At 51.0% G+C, this 20,585-nt stretch overlaps 3 protein-coding genes across 4 annotated transcripts; 1 reads left to right on the top strand and 2 right to left on the bottom strand.

Moving 5' to 3' along the window:
* Positions 1 to 993: 993 nt before the first annotated feature.
* Elmo3 (engulfment and cell motility 3) lies at positions 994 to 5,513 on the bottom strand. The gene is made up of 20 exons (XM_032887839.1): positions 5,168 to 5,513; positions 4,990 to 5,030; positions 4,831 to 4,903; positions 4,597 to 4,647; positions 4,229 to 4,398; positions 4,041 to 4,140; positions 3,806 to 3,957; positions 3,645 to 3,723; positions 3,482 to 3,532; positions 3,278 to 3,400; positions 3,061 to 3,192; positions 2,859 to 2,960; positions 2,652 to 2,760; positions 2,407 to 2,543; positions 2,156 to 2,319; positions 1,946 to 2,058; positions 1,763 to 1,867; positions 1,573 to 1,655; positions 1,398 to 1,484; positions 994 to 1,314 (listed from the first exon to the last, which is right to left on the bottom strand). The coding sequence occupies exons 1-20, from the start codon at positions 5,243 to 5,245 to the stop codon at positions 1,102 to 1,104; spliced, it is 2,163 nt and encodes a 720-aa protein (XP_032743730.1). The 5' UTR covers positions 5,246 to 5,513; the 3' UTR covers positions 994 to 1,101.
* On the top strand, positions 4,454 to 20,561 carry Exoc3l1 (exocyst complex component 3 like 1). The gene is made up of 14 exons (XM_032887837.1): positions 4,454 to 5,054; positions 14,588 to 15,399; positions 15,581 to 15,756; positions 15,829 to 16,048; positions 17,189 to 17,798; positions 17,871 to 17,988; positions 18,074 to 18,199; positions 18,299 to 18,399; positions 18,611 to 18,721; positions 19,437 to 19,566; positions 19,684 to 19,806; positions 19,884 to 20,039; positions 20,132 to 20,256; positions 20,334 to 20,561. Exons 2-14 carry the CDS (start codon positions 15,354 to 15,356, stop codon positions 20,521 to 20,523), a joined length of 2,232 nt encoding a protein of 743 aa, XP_032743728.1. The 5' UTR covers positions 4,454 to 5,054; positions 14,588 to 15,353; the 3' UTR covers positions 20,524 to 20,561.
* E2f4 (E2F transcription factor 4) lies at positions 5,610 to 13,048 on the bottom strand. Of its 2 annotated transcripts, none has more exons than XM_032887836.1 (10): positions 12,827 to 13,048; positions 12,314 to 12,423; positions 12,027 to 12,188; positions 11,693 to 11,736; positions 10,805 to 10,866; positions 10,308 to 10,605; positions 9,471 to 9,617; positions 6,764 to 6,811; positions 6,516 to 6,560; positions 5,610 to 6,420 (listed from the first exon to the last, which is right to left on the bottom strand). In XM_032887836.1, exons 1-10 carry the CDS (start codon positions 12,959 to 12,961, stop codon positions 6,305 to 6,307), a joined length of 1,167 nt encoding a protein of 388 aa, XP_032743727.1. In that variant the 5' UTR covers positions 12,962 to 13,048; the 3' UTR covers positions 5,610 to 6,304. The 2 variants fall into 2 exon arrangements, with proteins under 2 accessions (XP_032743727.1, XP_032743726.1); XM_032887835.1 differs by having other exon boundaries at positions 9,471 to 9,686; positions 12,827 to 13,047.
* Positions 20,562 to 20,585: the final 24 nt, after the last annotated feature.

Genomic DNA, 20,585 nt, shown 5'->3' with positions numbered 1-20,585 from the left:
AAGAATTGACTATTGGGACATTGACTACTACAGCTGACTACTCTTCATTGCTAGTTTTTTTTTTTTTTTTTTTTTTTTGGTTCTTTTTTCGAGCTGGGGACCGAACCCAGGGCCTTGTGCTTCCAAGGCAAGCGCTCTACCACTGAGCTAAATCCCCAACCCCTTCATTGCTGTTTTGAACTCAGAAGTGTTCTAAGTGTAGTAGCAAGCTCTGTGCCCAGGCATGGACACTCTGAAGATTGGGAATACAGGCTTTTTGTTTTATTACAGGGTCAAATGTTTTTTGTTTTTTTTTTTTTGGTTCTTTTTTTCGGAGCTGGGGACCGAACCCAGGGCCTTGCGCTTCCTAGGTAAGCGCTCTACCACTGAGCTAAATCCCCAGCCCCCAGGGTCAAATGTTTTGCTGGCACTTTCTCCAAAGGAAATTAATCAATTTTTAAGGCACAGCATTAATGACTAGCATGTTAAACACAGTATATGAGGAGTAGTGGATGGTAGATAGCAGTTACTCAGGGTTGTGGTACCTTTTGGCCTACCCTGTGGGGCTACTGGGTTGCAATTATTTGTCTTAGGGGCCTGGAGTTTGTGACTGTTGCCTGGACCATGTGTCAGCACTCCCCCCACCCTGGCTTGTCAGATCACCACCTCACTATGATCAGAAGTTAGATATTAATTCTCCTATGTTGATCTGCTCCTTCCTTTCCCTCATGCTTCTCAGCAAAGGTTTCTGCACTGCCCAGAGGACAAGGGTGAGGCCAGCAGCGTTAAGAAATGAGGACAGACTCTGTGAGAGCCTGGCTTCCCAACAGAGCCCTGTCACTGGTGCTCTTCATGACCAGAACTAAGGGAGGCTAAAGAAAGGCAATAGTCCCTACCTATTCCCACCCAACACCAGTCTTCCTAAGTTTCTGGTCTCATCTGGTGCCCTTATGTCATTTACTATATTTGAAGACAGGTTTAGCCCACAGGTTCAAAGCTGATTTGACACATACCTATAAGCAAAGGTAACTTTATTTCTGCTACAAGCTCTGGTCAGGCTGTCTGTGATTCTCAACCCTTTTTGTGGCTGCTACAGCAGTATCAACTGTAGCCTAACTTCAGTCAAGGCTCAGTGATGCTGTAGTCATAGCAGAAGTTAAAGTTGGTAGGAGGTGGGGGTACTGGGGGAGGATGCTCAGGAATGGGCACATTCTCCAGTTCCAACAACCGCAACTTGGTCTCCATAGTGAGCAGCTGCTCCAGGTCTAGCCGAGTCTGCTCACTCCCCATGGTACTGCCCAGCAGGGCACTCAGTCCATCTGTCCACAGGTAGAACTAAGGATGGACAGGGCCAACTCTGTGAGGGCCTGTTCATCTGTTCCCCTGCCCATCTGCCCAACAACCTGGCCCAGACTTACATCCCGTTTGGAGGGGGCAATGAAGTTGAGGTATGCTTCTTCCTCCCCATGGTCATAGCTGATGGAGAAGGCCAACTCATAGAGGTCCTAGGAAAGTGGGAGTAAGGACACGGTGCAGGGAACAGGCAGAGAGGGACAGGTGGGGCGGAGCCTCTGACCCTACTGCAGTAGTCACCTTGTTCTGTTTCCCAGAGCCCTTCTCCCGGACATGGGGGCAGTCCTTGCCCATTAGGAGTGCCCTGATGTCAGCCACAGGGACTGTAAAAAAAAGACTTGGCTGACCACCATGGCCCAAGGCTGACCCGAGATATGGGGGCCTACAGGGAGAGGGAGCAGGGTAGGAGCCTGAGCCCTGCCCTCCTTACGTTGTTCAGTTAGGCTTTCTAAGGTGGGAGGGTTGGCGCCCTCCTCCACATCGCCATACTGCAGTACTTTATGGTTGGGGGATAAACAGCAAAACCATAGCTTGTCTGCAGAAAAGAGGAGTGATGAGAAGGGCTCTGACCCCAGATAATCCCCCTCCTCACACCTTTAGCCCATTCAGAGACCCTGGCGTCTCCGGCTGCTGATCTTGCGGAAGAGCATTCCCTCACAGAGTCGGAGCAAACGCTGCTGGCGGATTAAACCCATGAGCTCTGGCTTCAGCTTCTCTCGGAGCTCCCTGGATGATTGAGAGTCATTAACCAGGGCTAACCTGGAGCATGGCCCAGTGCACTGGGGAAGGTGGGGACTGAGACTGGGGGTCCCTACCAACTTACAAGATAGGAGGGGCCAATGTGCCCTCTTGGTGCAGCCGCTCTGTCTGTCGCAGCCTCAACACTTCCCCATAGGTGAGGGCATTTACTTTGGTTCGAAAGAGCTCCAGAGAGGTGGGCTTCAGAGCCAGGGTACGGGCTAGCTGCTCCCGAACCACCTGCATTACCTAGAACCAGCCAAGCTCAGTGTAGGACCTATGTTCAAGACCCCTTCCCAGAAGACCCCCTGGTCTTGCTGTTTCCATCCTACCCACCTTGTCAAAATCCTCCTGTGTTGCCCGCATTTCCTTCCAGGTCTTATTCAGCAGCTGGATAGCCACACAAAAGAGCTCATGGAAACTGTGGTCTTGGCTGAAGAACATGGGTGAGAAGTCCTGGGCGGTCTCGGAGCCTGGGGCAGGGGGGCAGGAGGGGCTCAGGGAGAAAGCATCTACAGCCCCTGGCCCTCTCTGCCCTTCCGTCCCCTGTCCCCAAATACACCAGATCCAGCCCAACTCACAAGGCTCCCCAACATGGAGCAGCTCACACAGCAACACTGTCAGCTGAATGCTGCTCCGGGCAAAGGGGCATTCATGCTTGTCCTCTCGGCTACTGTTCTCCAACACGAACTGAGGCAGTGGGAGTAGAGAATGGTAACAGGATCTCCATGGAGACCCTGATGAAGATGAGCTGCTGCCCCATCCCCCTGCCCCAGCCTGTTACTAACCCGACTGTATGCACTAGGCGCATGTCTGGAGAAGTAGAGCATGTTGTCCAGGGCCAGTAGGCCAGGGGGCACACGTTCCAGGTCCTGGGCCGGGTTGCTATTCTACAGACGAGAGTGCAGGCAGCTCAGGAAGGGCCACAGTCCTAGAATAACTGTAGCCTGGAAGGAGGTTTGGATGGGAACTATGGCAGGGGTAACTCACAGAGAAGCCTAGCTTGCGGAACTCTCGGACACAGAGAGACCGGCGGCGGTCAGCACTCAGGCCTGTGCCCAAGGATTCCCCGTCTGGTTCAAAGGCTGCCTGGCGCAGGGCCTGTAGCTGCTCCCGCTGCTCCTAAAGTTAATGGGAAGGGGCATGTCAAGATCATAGATTGAAAGCAAGATTCTAGGTGACCCTCCAGCCTTTGTACCCCTTGCACCTGACTGTAGGGATCAAGGGGTGTCCGCATACGTGGCTCCAGCAGCCCCAGTGTTAGAGCCTGCAGCACATACAAGTGATGAGCCATCTCGTCACCCATGGGTGCTGCACTGTGGATGATGTTCTGGAAGACAACCAGGCTTGAGTGAGACTTGCTGGGAAAGGAAGACTGAGGGGAGGGTCTCCCTGGCCTGGCCCATCCTACCTTGTAGATGAACTGGCGAAGATTCTTTTTCCATAGGCAGTCAAGCATGTCCTGCAATGGGTGAGAAGGAACCCTTTTTTTTTTTTTTTTTTTTTTTTTTTTCTCTAAGTTGGAGCACAGCATGCACTAGCTGCTGTTCTTCATTTAGTCACCATGGACTCACCTTACGTTCAGCAGGGCTGGCCCCCTGCAGCAGGGCTGTCAGCAGTGCCATAGCCTTGGTTTGCAGAAGCTGGTTCATTCTGTGGTAAGAAAGAAGAGGCTCAGCTATCCATCTGGAGTCTAGGACTGCGTCCCTTGTTCATACTATACCCTGAGGCTTACACCTGCAGGTGCACTAGCAGCCGGTCTAGTGGCACCTCACTCTTCACCAGCTGGCCCAGGGTAGGGCTACTCAGGGTCACACTCTCCAGTAGCCTGAGGGCCAGGGGCTGCACAGAGGCATCCATCAAGTTCATGTTCACATAAGATACCACCTGTAAAGGATAGAGGGTGTCATTATCACTCATGAGGACTAGACGCTGGCACTACTCCATTGCCCCTGGAAAGGGACACACACCTTCCTGACAAAGGAAATGCTGAGTGTCTCCCAAGACACTACTCCGTGTTCCATGAGCTCCAGGAAAGCCCTTAGACCAAGGGCCAGCATCTCCCCTAGGCTACAGAGAACATCTGGGGATGAGTAGGATCAGAGCAAGATTTCCAAGCCCTACCATGTCCCCCAGTCCGCCTGGGCCCAGTGCTCACTCATCCCCATGTTCAATGATGGTGCTTAATTTCTGAAGCCCATCACGACTGATGACCTCCTGGGCAAAGGTCATGTCTGAGGCCAGCGGGACCAGGTTTCTCAGGACTTCACAGCACCCTTCACGACTCGCATTCTGCAGCCTACTCAGTAGCTGCTGGGCCTTCAGATCCTGCCAAGAGCAGTAGAGGAGAGATGAAGTGGTTAAAGAATGTTACCCCAATAACTGCAGCTGTGATGGTCTGGGTGTCCACTAGGTGGGGCACTAAGGAGCTGGGGCCTTCAGACCAGCTGCAGAGGGAGGGTCTTCGGCAGTAAAGTTACCCAGCAGAGGGGTAGGAAAAGAGGAGAGGGCTGAAGAGAGCATTACTGGGGCAGTACTGAGGCACAGGATGCTTCCATTCTTGATCTCCGAGCGGTTCTGGAGGGAACAGCAGAAAGGAGCGCAGTTAAGGACTCTGGAATAGTTACCTGTATCCTCAATTTGTGGGGTGGGAGCTTGTCAGTAAAAGCTCACATTCAGAGCAGGGAGAATGAATATATGGAATCAAAACCAGGTGAGTTAAAGAGATCCTGGGGAATGTGGGGCTAGGAGGGGGCTCACATTCTCTGTGATGTATTTCCTGTGCCCATCAGCAAACTGAAGGGCATAGTGCTCCGGATGAGTCAGGCTCCACCTGTAGAGCAGGAAACTGCCAGGAACATCCAGGGGCGCCTCTTCCACCTGCCCCTCCCCCACTTTGCCCAGGCTTGCCGCACTTACGTGTCACACACCTCCTTCAGAACAGTGGCCAGGGGCTTTGCCTGCAAGTGGAATTGTCACACAAGGTGCGAGGGTAAGGAGTTGGGGTGAGGGACTGCTGGGAGGGGTGGGCTGGGCTGGCCAGAGGGGAAAGAAACAACCCAGAAATGAGAGGCGAAGTTCGGACAGTCCCATTGACCTGGTCTAGCTGGATAAGCTGTGGGATGGCGTCAGACATCTGAACGGCAATCTTCACCACATTCCGCGGGGGCGCCATAGTCCAGCCGCCGTGGCCGTGCCACCTCCCGCCGTGGGTGCAACTGATCTAGGGTCTAGGAAGACCTTCCTCTGTCTAGAGTCTGGCTTCGGTGGCCTGCATTCACAGTTCAGGCTCCTACTCCTGGTCGGGCTCCGAGGCCTTCCCAAAGGAGCCTGTTAGTTCCGGGTTAATCTCAGGGGTAGGAGGGTAGGACCCCGCCTGCCCTGCCCTGCTCCGCCCCGCTGAGAAGGCCTGGCCCCGCCCACACTAAAGGTGCAGCAGGTAGAGGCTCCAACACAGCAGCCACACCTCCCATTCCAGTGAAGTGACCCACCCAGTCCCAGCAATCCCAGGAAGGGGCCCCAAAGAACCAGATCAGAGATAGCCTTAGGCATGTCTTTATTCACTTGAATGCTGTACAAATATTACAATTTCCTTTTACTGAAAAAAGTATAAAAATAATCTTTATATAGGAATTCATTCGTTACTGTAAATCTTTCTAAATCTCTGCAATGGCTCTAAATGAGGGTAAGTGAATAAGTGGAAGTGAAGGAGAATGGAGGGCAGGAGGTGGAGCCACTCCAGGTACCAACCCACCCAGACTCCTAGCTAGACACACCGATTCCCTATTGATCCACTCCATGGCTACCCAGAGATCCCAGGACTCAGGGCATAGCTGAGAGAGGTCCAGAAGCTGCAGGGTGAGCAGGTAGGAAGGAAGAGAGATTGCTGGCAACCAACCAGCTCCACCTCCTTTCTGAACCTTCGTAGTGACTGGTAGTAACAGGGCAGAAATGCCACTGAGTGGCAGCTGAGCCTGGCTGGGGAAGGCTCCAAGAAAGAAAAGGCAAACGGTTTGGCTCCATGTAGAGGGCTGAGCTCTCTGTCCAGCTATGCTGGCATAGTTACAAGTACCAGTGCAAGACAGAAGAGCACTGCCAGAACTGAGCAACCAGAAAAGGCCAAGTAAACCAAGAGTTGGGCTTTCGGGGTCAGGGCGAGGGTAGGGGGCAGTTCCTAGTTGGCTCCCAGCCCAGACAGTCTGGGTTGCAGCTGCACAGGACATATCCCTGTAAGTCAGAGTTTGAGAACAGGAACATCAAAGAGATCACAGACACCTTCACTCTCGTCCAGGTTGTAGATGTAATCGTGGTCTCCGGGAGGTGGAGAAAGTCGGAGGAGGGGGGCAAACACTGCAGAAAGCATTAGGCTGAGATCTTAGGCCAAGACCCCCCAGCAGTCACCCAACCCATGCTCACAGCTACCCCTATCTTCCTGGACTACCCACCTTCTGAAGACATCAATTCTTCCAGCAACTCGGAGCTCATGCACTCTGGGAATGAACATAATTCATTCAGTTTCTGGCTCTCACCTCTCCACCCACCAAAGCCCAAGAATGAGACCCACATACACTGCTATTAGGAGCCTCACCCTTTTTCTGGGATACCAAGCATATATCCATAGAAGGGAACCCAGAACTCAACTATGCTTCTTACTCCTATTCACTGCATCCATTCAAAAGCAGGAACAACCTACCTCTTGTGGGGTCGAAGATTTCTGACAGCTCTTTGGGGAGATCCAGAACTGAAAGAGAAGAAAGCCAAGTTCAAAGGAAGTTCAGCTGGGTTCTACTGTGGTTCAACTTCAGGTCATATACCACTAAGCCCCAGGGCTCTACACATTTCCTTAGGTGTTTTATCTGCTTTGGTGCTGAGCCAAGGCTACCAAAGGTCCACTGCAGGTGACAAGCACAGCCATTCTAATTCAAAGGCACTGCAGAACTCCCTTTTTGAGTCAGCAGTGCACGCTTTCTCTAATAGAAGATGCCCCTTCTACTCACGACCGCCTCTAATTCCAGCTCCAGGGGTATCCAATGCCACCTCCTGAGGTACACACACACACACACACAGCAGTTTTTAAAAGTTTCTAGGGGCGGAGGCAATGAGATATCGCAGTGAGTGCATGTGTTTGGAACACTGGCATCCTAAGGCCAATTTCTGAAAGAATGCATAATCTCTCCATCCCCAGTACTTTTTGTTGTTGCTGGTGACATGCTCTCATACGTACTTACCACTGAGCTGTATCCCCAGCTACATTTACACACTGAGAAATACCAATCAGGATTGCATTGCTGAAAGATCATTCCATTTGTGAGAATAAAAAGGATGGTTTAATGGGTTTAACAGGCAATAGCCCTTGCATGGAATAAACCAACCCACCAGGGAAGATGTGCCTTCTGGTGCAATAGTGGCATAACTTAGGAGGGTAACCAACCCCTTTACTTGGCTTTGAGATCAGCTCCACAGGTATAATTCATGCCTGATACTGTAAACCTTGCAAAAGCCCATAGCTAGAGAGATTGTTGATCCTAGGGGAGAACTTAGTACTGTTGCTTTGCTAATTAATATGCTTATCAAACTGCCTCCTAAATTTTCATGCTTACATGTTGCTTAGAGAAAATGGCAGGAGTCAATGCAGAAATTCCTGATAAATTGCTGAGATTAGGTTGAGTGCTCAGCCCAAGGTTCAGGAAATATCACTAAAGAGGGTACACAGAAAGATTGTACAATGGCCTGTGGGTTCTGATCCCAGGCCTCCTACTATGGCAGTCATGGGTAGAACTGAAGAAGAGAGATCACCAAGAGGCCAGTTTGGCGAGGAAGCATAAGTAAAGTCTCACAACAGGCCATTCTGATGTTCTGCTTCCTGAGTCAGAACTGACCAGACATTCCGATCTGTTTCCTTTTTACAGTGTTTTGACGCAGCCATTATAGATGGGTGGGGAGGTGGCAAACTTGGCTGTTTGTTTTGGTTCTTTGATTAAATGACAACATAAAGAGAAAAAAAAAAGACTGTACAAACCATAGGATGGGAAGAGTGTTGTGAAATACTGTCTTTTGGATATAACATGGCCATTGTACTGTGAACTCACAAGCATCTATGGTATCTACACAAGACAAAGCCATCCAACTAGCTGGGAAAGAGGCAGTCACTTTTCTTTGGATCTGTGCATACATGGAGTACTAATTAGAATGAAGAGAACATGAAAATGGAAGAGAAGGTACTAGGAGGGCAAAGGGGGTCATTTTGTAAATGGTCAAAAAGAGCTGACTGTGGCATACATCCTTTAATCCCACACGGCAGGAGGCAGAGGCCAGCCTGGTCTATAGAGTAAGTTCTGGGACAGCTACATAGAAACCTGGTCTTAAAAAGGACAAAACAAAAAACAAAAACAAAAAAACCACCCCCACATTGTATAGATATCTGAAATTACCAGTAGATAAATAAGATATAGATAAAATGTTCTAAAAGATTACTATAAACCTAAAATTAAAATGGTGTATAGTTTTTGGTGTGCTGAAGATGTAAGAGGGATGAGAAGGTACTAGGAGGGCAAAGAGGGTCATTTTGTAAATGGTCAAAATATAGAGAGCTGGCTGTGGCACGCATCTTTTAATCCCATACAGACTTCACAAACTTTACCTAACCCATGTAAGGTGGGTAGCAGAACTGGGATGATACAGAGGTATCTCAAGCCTGTTGGTGATTAGAGCTAGCTGATAAGAGTCCACAAAGAACTTGAAAGGCAAACTGGAAGCAGGATGGTAAAGTTCAGTTGAGGTGTCCACCAGAGATGCAGACGACAGATGCAAGTCGTCTATGGCAGGTGTAAGACACAGGAGACTGGGTAAAAGATCTAGACTATGTAGAGGCCGAAACTCAAAATCTGCTCCCTAGAGCTGAGGCCCACCCCAGAGATAAAATGGTAAGTACCAATGTTTAAGGAAGTATCAGATGCCAGTGAGGCAGAAAAGCCAAGAGCTGACAGTGAAGACAGAGGAAAGAGCATCAGAAGAGACCAAGAAAGCACCAGGCCTAGACTCTTAGAAACCTGCTGGGCCAGGTACTACACCAAGAACAGCACAGCTACAGCCCTGTGGTGGAGGATTAGCTGACAGACACGGGTGACCAAGGATTACTTTTTAAAGGCATTCATACGTAGAAAGGAAAACAGAATGGTGAAGTGAGTACGAAGAGCAGCAAATCTCAAGTAGTGAGGCTTAGTAATGCTCCAAGTGGTGGCAGGAGGGGGGATGAAGTCCCAGAAACGGGCAAGAGGCACAGGCACTGACCTGGAGATTAGGCATCCTTGTCTGGCTGGCAGAGAGCAGAGGTTAGCAGGAAAGGAACTGCCAGCTCCAAGACTCTCCTTGCTGGCCCCCACCCCTCATTAAGTACTCACCGCCTGTGGGGTCTGCCTTGATGGGCTCAAAGGAGGTAGAAGGGTTGGGTCCAGATGAACTGCTGCTGCTGCTGCTGCTGCTGCTGCTACTGCTGCTGCTGCTACTATCCAGTAGTGCAGAGGACTGCAGAGGTCGAGTGTCCAGTGCTGTCAGGCCCAGTGGGAGTGAGCTGAGTTCACCACTGCCCTTGTTCTCAGTTCCAGGGCTACCACTCACTGCAACCACATCCCCAAACCCAAACACAGAGTCAGGAAATAGACCCTACACCTGCCATAGGCTAGATCCTATGACCAGGATGACCACAGTGCTGGTAGCCAAATCCAAGGAGACTTAGTCACCACCAGTTACCAAGAAGCACTAGAAAACATCATTAAAGATAGAGCACATGTCCTGGAGGAGGGAGACTCATGGGGTTGCCAGGATCCATCAGACACTGTCCAATCTGGGATAAACTACCCTACTAATGCTGCCTATATGGTCAAAGCTTCCTTGTTAGAAAGGGCATATTCAGGCAAGTGAGATCCTCGTGAATTAAGACACTCATGGACAAACCTGACCTGAGTTCAAATCCCAGAAATATGAAAGGAGAGAACCAATTCTTTCAAGTTGTCATCTGATCACCTCTGACCTCTACATGCATCCTGTAGCATGTGTCCCCCTCACAAATAAATGAACAGAGTAATTTAAAGGGGCACATTCATTGTAACTCCAAGGAAAGCTAAGTTGGGACCCCAGGAACTTCTAATTCTCAGTATAGCACGCCATGACACAGATAGTTTCTTGTAGGCTCCAAAAAATAAAAAAATAACCCATCACACCTTACCATAGTGTCTCACCTGCAATCTCAGCTGTCTGGCCTGCCACATCTGAGACTTCAGTGCTGCCAAGGACAGGAGTGGGGGTAGTTATCTGGGGGCTGCTTGGACGAGAGGTTTCTTGGGGATGAGCTAAGGCAGGCTTGGGCAGAGGTGGAGGTGTAGACACAGCAGGTGGGCTCTGGAGTAGATCGTCAGGGGGAGGTACGGGCACAGCCACAGGTGGTGAACTCCAGGCCTCCTTGTTCACTAGCAGCACCTCAATGGGACCACTCATGCTCTTTAAGTGGATCTGGTACTTCTTCTGACCATTGAGACCCTGGGAACAAACAGAATTGCAAGCAGGCATAGCTCCTGCCTGACTGGCTCAGAGCCACACTGTCCTCCTCCTCCTCTGCCAATCCACCTAGATAACCCTCAACTCCAGGCCTCCCCTACCTGCCCCACCCAGAACTTATCAAGCTTCACAGCCAGTATCCACCCTCAGCTGACACTGCCTTGCAGGGATGAGCACCTACCTCTGGGATGGGCACCTCCAGGCTGGTGCCCGATGGGGCTCGGATAGCAAGGAGGGTATCTCCTAGAATAACAAGGAGAATGTGTCAGGGCCCATGAGCTCAATCAAGTATCTGTTCCTTTCCTGCCTTGTCTGGAGAAAGACAAGTGACCAGAGTCTCTAGCAGACTGAATATTAAGCCTCTACCATCCTAAAGCACTGGGTACATTCTCTCCTCAAAACCTCATACTCAGTAACCAGAAAACCTCGATGCAAGCACACTTCTTTCTTTCTCCTTTTTGAGGCAGGGTATTTTTATGTAGCCTTGGCTGTTCTGGAACTTGCAAAGTAGACCAGGTTAACCTCAAACTCAAAGATCTGCCCTCCTTTGCCTCCCAAGTGCTGGGATTAAGTATACTCATATTCTGGAATGAGGTCACCAGCCACAGATACCACCACCTCACTCCTCAAATGATGCTGATTCCTAGAAACAGATGTTCTAACCAAGTTTTTCCAAGACACAAGGAATATCTAATAAATGGTTCCTATATGCACAATGGAACTAAGTACAAATTATAAACGGACACCACCGACCCCTGCATACAAGTATGTAAGATTGTGCACACAAATCTACATGTACAAATTCTCTTTTCCTCTGTGCCACCATTATGCACAAGAACCAAACCCAGAGAACACTGCTGATGAGGGCAAACCTAGGGGACTCTTGTACCCTATGGGTCTCTAAAGAGTCCCAGTGACTTCCAAACTGAGACTTGCTGCCTGGCTTCAGAGTCGGAACTCTGAACCTTCAAGAGTTGGAACTTCTTTTTTGGGCAGTGGACCTAACACTGGGAGCTCCATGGCTTAACTCAGTCCCATCCCTGCCTCCCTCTAACCCGGCTCTGCTCACCAGCAAAGCACCTGCAGATGTCTTCATGAGTCACGTAGGCCAAGGTGTGGGGGTTAAGGAGAACAGCTGATGCCTTTACCATGCCAGATCACAGAAGAGACCCAATGCCTATGCCTATGCCTGCCACACAGCCCTCAGAGGAAATTCTGGAACCTGGGGTCCAAGTGGGTAAGGATCATGGGCTAAGACTGGAAGAGACCAGAGCCTCATGTCTGAATCTGACCAGGGGTTGCAGGCTCATTCTTTCAAGAGGTAAAGGGCCCAGAGCTCTACAGAGCAAAAGCAGCTGAGAGCCCCTTGCCCACTCCCCAGGGCAGGGTCTGCCAGAGGATATCAGCTGTTCTGGACGTCCTCTGTGACATTCCGGATGCTCTGCTGCACCCACACCTTGTGCTGGTCAAGTTCTTGCTCCCGCTGCTGTAGCTCCTCGATCTCTGCCTTGAGCTCAATCAGTTTGTCGGCAATCTCCCGGGTATTGCAACCTGGCCCGACGCCCCTGAACCACAGGAATGAGAGACTGAGTGGGATCCCTAAGAACTCTGGGTCCCTGCCCTCTTCTCTCTCCGATGACCATCATCCCACACCCCTGACACTTCTGCCCTCCCAAACATCCCTACTCACTTCCACTGGATGCTGTTCTTGGATTTTTTCTCGATCAGACCAATACCTTCCAACACGTTGGTGATGTCGTAAATCCGTCGTTTCTGGCGTACAGCAAGAGTGTCGGCTGCCTGGCAGGTAGAAGAGAATGGAGAATGCTAGCCCCACTCTTAAGTGTGCACCCTGATTCATTTAGTTTGGAATGGGGGTAGTCTTGTTTCCCAACCCTGGAGTTCCTTCCAATTACTCCAGGAGTGTGTTGGGAAGAGTCTTGGCTTAGTTGTGTTCTGATATTCTGATGCTCGTTTCCCTGTACTAGTCACGAAGGGCCACGAGGGCCAGCACCTGCAACCCGGACCCAGACAGAGCTGAGGCTCAATGGCTTCAGTGAATGAAAATAACCTCCCGCCTCTCTCGTGTGAGAAAGCACACTGATGGTGGCCAGAGGACTCAGTGAGGCCGCCCCGCTGGTTCCCGCTACTGGTCCAGGCCTGGTCCACCATCTCCCCAGTCGCCCCTCCGCCCGGTCCGCACCAACTTGAGGTCAAGCACGCCGTCCTTGGCTTCCTGCAGAAGCGACACGAACTTGGTGGTGAGAAGTCCCAGACTCTTCTCGTGCCGGCTTGGAGTACCCGGGGGCGGCGGCGCCTGTGGCCCGGCCTCCGCCATCGCGCCTGCCCGCCCGCCAGCCTCCCCTCAGCCAGGCCAGGCCAGGCCGGCGGCGGCACCACTTCCGCTTCCGTTCCTAGTCGCCGGGCCACCGGAGCTATCATTGCTGCTTCCGCTTCCGTCTCGCGCCTTCCCAGGGTATCTGGTGCAATTCCTATCTGTAGATCCTGACGCAAAACTTTGGGGACCATTGGCAAATGTACCATTTGCAAAGGAAACGAAAACAACTCCTCAGGACAGCTAAGAAACCAGAAAAATTGTATCGTAGGAAATGGAGGAGGTTAGTGAGCAGTAATGAAGAGGGACCACCCGAATCTTCCTTGCTAACTTGCTCCCAAACTACTAACTGCCTGAACACTCCATCTAGCAAAGGGAAGCCATAAGCCACAAGCTTATCCTATTTACTTAAAACTGATCCTAAAGGCTTCTCTGCTGTTCTGAGATAATTCCTGTTGTTCCTGTCAGAACTGCAAGCACTAACAATAAATAGCTTGCTTCGGACTTCTACTATCTACTCTTATTTAGTTCCAGCATCATTTTTCTCTGGCCTCCATGCTACATACAGTTCACAGTGACCTGGAGTCTTGTTTCCAACCACTACTTAGTCCGTGCAAAGGTACTTGCCTGTGTGTGAATATGAGCAAGGCCTTTAAGGCAAGTTTCTGACATATGGGAAGAACTGTATGTTTGCAAGTCTCATTTATCTTTCAATTTTTAAAGGTTTTTATTTTTAATCATTATTTTGATGATGGTGGTGGTGGTGGTGGTGGTGGTGGTGGTGATGATGATGATGATGATGGTGTGTGTGTGTGTATGTGTTTATGTTTGGGCGCATGTGCGCAGGTGCTCAGGTGCTCAGGGAGGGTTAGAAGAGGGTGTCAGATATTTGGGAGCTGGAACTAACAGGCATTTATTAGCTACCAGGTAGGTGCTAGAAATCAAAGTCCTGCAAGAGGAGCAAGTGCTCTTGATCTCTGAGCCATCTTGCCACTTGGCAAGTCCTACTTATTTTTAACATTATCACTTATGGTTATGTCTTTATGGTGGTCAGTTCCTCTTGGACACAAATTCACACTCGTAAGAGAGTAAAACAGGCAGAATTCAGAAGATCTAGTTATAATGGGGCCTGAAATTGGGGTAGTCTTCCTGAGGTATTCATGCTCAGCAAGGATACTTATAGAGGCCTTTGGATATCAATACTGACTCAGAACTTTAGCTTTTCTGGCAGCTTGGAAATGAGGGTCTGTTCTGATGGGTAGATTTGGATGGTGCAACATTATCATCGTCTAGTGTCATCTGTGGCTCCCTATCACTTACAGGAACAATATAACCTTTTTTTTTTTTTTAAGATTTATTTATTATATAGACTGTAGCTGTCTTTACACACACCAGAAGAGGGCATCAGATCTCATTACAGATGGTTGTGAGCCACCATGTGGTTGTGGGATTTGAACTCAGGACCTCTGGAAGAACAGTCAGTGCTCTTAACCACTGAGCCATCTCTCCAGCCCACAATACAACCTTTACAATCCCTGACTGCCATCTCCCCCTATACGTTCGCCTCACTACAGGTGATCTTTCCTCTACCAAGGCATATCACTTATCAGTGGTTCTCATACTCTCAAGTTCTTTGCAGCTACTCCAACACTTGGGGGTCATCCTTCAAACCAGCTTGAGGCTAAGTCAGCTTTATGTGTGCATATGTGTTTCCTGAGCACTTAGAAGTCCAAGGTATGCTGGTCAAGACTTGGTGATCACGGGGAGTCCACGGCTGCCCCCACCCAACAGGAAGTAGCGCCCAGCTCTCCCCACCTCAGTGCAGTTGCTTTTCCTGTTGGGAATAAAGTGCCAGAGACTCAACTTCCTTCCTTTCTGCTTTGAAGAGGGAGGGGCCTTGAGGGGAAGAAGGGGCTTCTGGGCTGTGAAGTGGGAAAGAGGTTTCCTTGGGGAGAGGAATTTGGCTGGTGGTGCCAAAGGAGCTAGAGTCCCTCAGGTCCCGTGAGCAGTGAGGGTGTGCCCAGTTCTGCAGGAGAGAGAAGGCTATTCTCAAGGCCAAGGCCACTTGCAGAGGAGGGAGAACTGGACACCGGTCAGATCTGGTAAGTTCTGTACCAAACTGTCTGGGGCGTTACAGAGCAGGAAGGGGGACTTACAGTTATGCTGATTCGCAGCCTTTCACTCGGCATCAAAAGAGGTAGAACCCATAACCCCAGAGGACCCCATATCCCAGGTATCCCTTCTAGCTTATGTCCCTCTCTCTTACTTCCTGAAGGGGCTCTGCAGGAACCTTGCTCCTCTTTCTTGGTAGAGCCAAAGGAACATCCACTCTGCCTGAGCTACTGCAGGCTCTCGCCCCCACTCCTACCATATCTGCAGCTTCCTGAGGCACACCATGGACTCAGCAGCCAAGGACAAAATACAACCCAGACTTCTTCCCGGTATGAGCCTTACTGGCTGGACTTGGGGAAGGGTGATGTGAAGACAAATGGGAATGGTGGGTTTTCCTGTCAGGTCTAGCTAGAACTCTATAGGGCCGAAAAGAGTGGGCTGTCCTGAGGAAAACAGAAGGGCAGAAGGTTTGTTAACCACAGACCCTGCCTGACTGACACAATCACCCAGGCTCTTCCTGCCCAAGGCCTGAGTGGCCAGAGCAGGAGAGGGCTGAACAGCTGGCTCGGGGAGCGGCGCTCAAGTGGGCTTCAGGCATCTTCTACAGGCCAGAGCAGCTGACCAGGCTGGGCCAGTACCGAAGCCGTGAAGTACAGCGTAACTATTCCTTGGAAGCGCGAATTAAGGTGGGTAAGGAGCAGCAGTGTTAGAGTGGGCTGTAGGGCTGGCCAGGCCTTACTCGCTACCTCTCTCCAAAGTCAGCGGTGCAGTCATACCTGGAAGGTGTGCAGACTGGTGTGTGGCAGCTGACTCAAGCCCTTGAGGCTGTGCAGGGAACACGAGAAGCCCTGAGACAGGCCCATCACTTACTCCAGGGTTTGTCTCAGACCTCACAAACCCTGGAACCCATGAGGGAATGTGTTGTCCAGCACAAACAACTCCAGATCCTGACTCAGTTGTTGCCAAGATTACAAGCAGGTGAGTGGGGGTAGGGGGTATGTGGGGAGGGTGGAGGGTAGAGACCCCTGAACTTTAGCTTCTAATAGTCCACAAACACCCATACTGATCAGCGGCTGGGACACTAGGAAAGGAGGTTACATGGAGAGATACACCAGGGACATCCAGGAGATTAATCTCAGCTTCAAAGAATGTAAGAAATAGGCACAATCACCTCATCTTGCGGTTCTCAAGCTTGGGATGTTAAAGTCAACATGGAAAGTGAATTAAGTGGCTGCGGCCACAGTGGTTTACATACTGAAAGAGTGTTGGCTGTAGCTCTGGTAGAGCATGTGTTTATCATGTACAAGGCCCTAAATTCAATCCCAGGCATCATCCCAAATGACGCATATATACAGAGTACAACACATACCTTATCCATACAAATATGCATCAATATATATGCACATAAATACCAATAGATATGCACCTATGTTTGACATAAATACCAATAGATAAGCATTTATGTTTGTAAGTATTTCCTAACAAGATCGAAGAGTAACAACTAGCAGCTCTCCAGTTTATTTTGTCTGCCTGTCCATTGTGTTTTGAGAATTTTTTTTTTTTTTTTGGTTCTTTTTTTCGGAGCTGGGGACCAAACCCAGGGCCTTGTGCTTCCTAGGCAAGCGCTCTACCACTGAGCTAAATCCCCAACCCCAAGAATTTTATTTTAAGTGAATGTTTGGAGTGTCTGCACTTGATCTTAGCCAAAAGGCCGAGAAGCAATGTTGTTTGGAGTGTCTGGATGTATACCACGTTGAGTGCCTGGTACATGCGGGGGTCAGAAAAGGACTTTGATTCCCCTGGAACTGGAGTTACAGGCAGTTGGGAGCTGCCACGTGGCTGCTGAGAATCACAGCAGGTGCTCATAACCACTGAGCCATCCATCTCTCCCATCTGCCACCTTCCTGGTATGCTTGGTTTCACGTTTTGTTGGTTCAGGGGTTGACATATGGCCCAACTCTAGGCCTTAGCCTGGATGTTCAGATGAACCAGTGCTTTACTGTGCTTATTATTAAATAGTTAATACATCACACCCATCTCCATACCTCAGCGTCCCTTGCTGTACCCATAGAACAGGAGTGAAGGCTGAGACCTCAAGCCGTCTCCTTTCTTCCTTAGTACCAGCTGCAGTGGCCCACACACAGACCCTGATAGATGCTCAGCGATTCTTGGAGGCATATGTGAACCTGCGGGAGCTAGAGCAGCTGCAGGAGGAGACATGGACACCCTTAGGAGGACTGGAGTTGCCAATCTTCCAGGAGCTTGGCCTTCTGGCTGAGGCTCTGGGCCAAGCCGTGGAGGCGGCTGCAGGAGCTGCAGGGCGGCTGGCCCGTGAAGATCCAACCCTACTGGTAGCTGCTATTCGGGTGGCAGAGGTGGAGACTGAGCGCACAATCCTGGGACAGGCACCCCGAGACTGGCGGCAGCGATGTCTTCGGGCACTACAGGAAGGCCTGGAGCAGCTCCATTTTGCATCGCCTGTGCTTCCTGAGCCAGGGGCCCTGTCAGGGTGGCTTGCGGCTCTGCAGGTAGCCTTGCCTGCTGAGTTGGCCACAGCTGAAGCACTGGTGGCACCCTGCTGCCCACCAAGCTACCACGTGGTTCGGCTATGGGCCCACACCCTGCACAGTGGCCTGCGCCGTAGCTTGCAGCAACTCCTTTCTGGGCCTGAGCTAGGAGCTGCTGACACCTTTGCCTTGCTGCACTGGGCGTTGCATGTGTACATGGGGTGAGTGTCCTTGGAGAAGCGGGAAGTGGGAAGATTAGAGTTTTAGGATGACATCCTGCTCTCCATCTCTAGGAAGGAAATGATGGGGAACTTGGAACTGGGGCCTGAGGCCGATGTGTCCCAGCTAGAGCCCCTCTTGACCTCAGAGAACATTGAGCAGCTGGAGGCAGCATTTGTGGCTCATGTCCAGGTGACTAGTGACTGTCTAGTTGTCTAGTTGAATGTCTTGTCAATACCCTGATATAGCTTGCTGCTCCTTAACTCTTTCTTCCCAGGTAAGTGTGGCTCAGTGGCTAAAGAAGGCACTAGATGGGGAGGTTGCCGAATGGAGCCGGGGACAGGAGCCCGCCACAGATCCATCCGGTTTCTACCACTCACCAATGCCAGCCATTGTACTGCAGGTAGGTGGGAGGAGCCCAGGGAAGTGGGCAGCTCTCATATGGAACAGGGAGATGGGCAGGCCCAGGAAATGTTTAAAGGCTGCTCTTCCCTGCTTGTAGATCCTGGCTGAAAACATTCAAGTAACCAGTCTGATTAGTGACTCATTGCATCGGCGGGTGCATGACATGGCAGTGTCAGAATTGGGTGCATTCTTGAGAAGGTTTGCCAAGCAGGGGCTCATCTTCAATCTCCAGCCCTGCTCCCAGTCAGCCGAAGGGCTCTGAGTGAACAGGACACACCAGTGTGTGTGTGTGTGTGTGTGTGTGTGTGTGTGTGTGTGTGTGTGTGTGTGTAAGTGGGACAAGAGTTCTGGGGGTGCAGCTGTGGGGGTGCCAGATTAGCAGCAAACTAAACTCCTCTGCCCACTGCAGTTTCAGTGACGCTCTGATCCGATTTTCCCGAGACCATCTAAGGGGAGAAGCCGTGGCCCCTCACTATGTGCCCTACCTACTGGCTGCCTTCAACCACCAATCAGCATTGAGGTAGTACACTTTCACTAACATCCTTCTGAGTTCCTATAAAACATGGATGCCACCCACACCAGAACTGCTTTGGGCTCACAAAGATGGGGTTCCACTCCTCGCTCTGCTAATTACCAGTTGTATCATAAGGTACCTGTCACTTTTCTTACTAGTATTACTTGGGTAACAACAAAATAGTGAGAGAATCATATTAGATAAATATGTTAAATCTACTACATCCTTTCAGCAAGTACTTATCAAAGCTCTACTCTGTATCAGATGTCTGACATTACGGCTAGGAACAAGAAATTTTTCCTCCCACTCTTCCTCCTCCTTTGAGACAAGAGTTGCAGTCTTGTCTAGGCTAGCCTCAAACTGGTTCTTTCTTGGCCTCCATCAGGCCTGGCTCTCTTGAGAGTTATGCTCTTTGTGGTGGGCACAGGGAGGACAGACATACAAGCCGAGACTTTTTACTTCTATCTTGACTAAGATTAACTCCCCTCTAAAACAAAATAAAAGGAAGAATAACTTAACTTGAGGCTACATTAGAGGCAAGTCCGCTGGGCATACCCTTCCTAGCCTTACAGAATACCTGAGCCCTTCATAAATTCCTAGCCGCCCTTCCCGCCCCGGCTCCCACCAGATACTGCACCACAAGGTGGCGCCAGAATAGATGACTCTTAGAGGGCCATTGCGAGCCTTGGCCTTGGTCCTGAAGTCGCACTTTTTGGTCCAGATCTTCAGTCTCGGTCCTGCTGCCCGACGGGGAAACTTCCGGGGTCTTAGCTCCAGTCGAAGCCGCTCTGGACGACGTAGAGAGGAGGATCTGCCGCCTGGTTTTGGAAGTACTGCAGGCTGAGCTCCAGGTGAGTTTGCCATCCCAGTCTGGATGGTGATTTGAAGGGGAAACACGGTATATTTATGGTGGTCTTTGCGGGACCCGGATCGTTTCTCTAGCCCCGTCTTTGCTATGCTTTTCCTAGCCCCTGTTCGCCGCTCTGCCCTCGCGCCGATGGCTATTGAGTTCCGAGTTGCTGGACAGTGTGTATGAGCAGACATTGCACTTCTGCAAGGACTTCTGGCGCGTCCGGAAGCCTGCTGTTCAGGTAGGGCGGGGAGAGGAAAGCTGGGGAAGAGGCAGTGCTGGTGGGACCCTGCATTCAAACTGGTTACCGTCTTCCAGCTGCTGCTGACGGAGACGGAACGAACCGTGGTGTTGCATTACCTCAGGGCGCTGATGCAGGGCCGCCTAGTGTGCCGCGGGGCGGACGAGCGGAGCCAGGCGGCTGAGCGCCTTCAGCACGATGCTGCTCAGCTTAAAGAGCTTTTCCTTGGTTTGGTGAGAGCTCGTTGGGAGGGCAGACAGTCGAGGATCTTTGAAGTCGGGTGGGAGTCGAGGGCCGGCTAGAAACCCTGTTCCCACGCGTTCAGGGCCTGGAGGAGAGCGCTCACTGCGCGCCCGTCCTGCTCGCGCTGAGGGAACTGCTCAACCTCCACGACCCCACACTGCTCGGCCTCGAGGTGGCAGGCCTGAGGCAGCAATTTCCCGACGTGAGGTGCGAGGAAGGGGACGGGGGAGGAGCAGCCCAGGAGGACGAGGGCTGGGCTGACGCACGTGGTGGTATTCCTGCAGCGAGGATCATGTCTCTGCCCTCTTGGACCTGCGCGGAGACGTGTCCCGAGAGCATCGTCAGGCAGCACTCAGTTCGCTGCAGGCCGGTCCACCGCCTTCGCCTTCCACCGGCCGCCGGGCACTCTTCAGCCTGGTACCGACGCCTACGCCCTCTCTGTCCTCCTGCCTCCCCTCGGGTCCCTGCTCCTGACACCCATCTGTTTGTGTAATAAAGCCACGTTTACCGCACGTCTGAATTTATGTGTTGGGGTG

The sequence above is a fragment of the Rattus rattus genome, chromosome 17 (assembly GCF_011064425.1).
Source record: "Rattus rattus isolate New Zealand chromosome 17, Rrattus_CSIRO_v1, whole genome shotgun sequence".
Lineage (NCBI taxonomy): Eukaryota > Metazoa > Chordata > Mammalia > Rodentia > Muridae > Rattus > Rattus rattus.
Note: the sequence above shows the minus strand (reverse complement) of the source record. Positions and strands in the feature narration are given on the sequence as shown.

Bases quoted from the DNA above. Each gene is read 5' to 3' on its own strand.
- Exoc3l1 (XM_032887837.1), top strand. From the start codon at position 15,354: ATGGACTCAGCAGCCAAGGACAAAATACAACCCAGACTTCTTCCCG. The intron at 16,049-17,188 runs GTGAGTGGGGGT...TTTCTTCCTTAG, and splicing joins GTTGCCAAGATTACAAGCAG to TACCAGCTGCAGTGGCCCAC. The intron at 20,257-20,333 runs GTGCGAGGAAGG...GTATTCCTGCAG, and splicing joins CAGCAATTTCCCGACGTGAG to CGAGGATCATGTCTCTGCCC.
- Elmo3 (XM_032887839.1), bottom strand. From the start codon at position 5,245: ATGGCGCCCCCGCGGAATGTGGTGAAGATTGCCGTTCAGATGTCTGAC. The intron at 4,648-4,830 runs GTGAGCCCCCTC...TGTTCCCTCCAG, and splicing joins GGAAATACATCACAGAGAAT to AACCGCTCGGAGATCAAGAA. The intron at 2,544-2,651 runs GTGAGTTGGGCT...CCCCTGCCCCAG, and splicing joins GCTCCATGTTGGGGAGCCTT to GCTCCGAGACCGCCCAGGAC.
- E2f4 (XM_032887835.1), bottom strand. From the start codon at position 12,961: ATGGCGGAGGCCGGGCCACAGGCGCCGCCGCCCCCGGGTACTCCAAGC. The intron at 12,189-12,313 runs GTGAGTAGGGAT...CCTGTGGTTCAG, and splicing joins AAGAACAGCATCCAGTGGAA to GGGCGTCGGGCCAGGTTGCA. The intron at 10,606-10,804 runs GTAGGTGCTCAT...GTTTGTTCCCAG, and splicing joins TGGAGGTGCCCATCCCAGAG to GGTCTCAATGGTCAGAAGAA.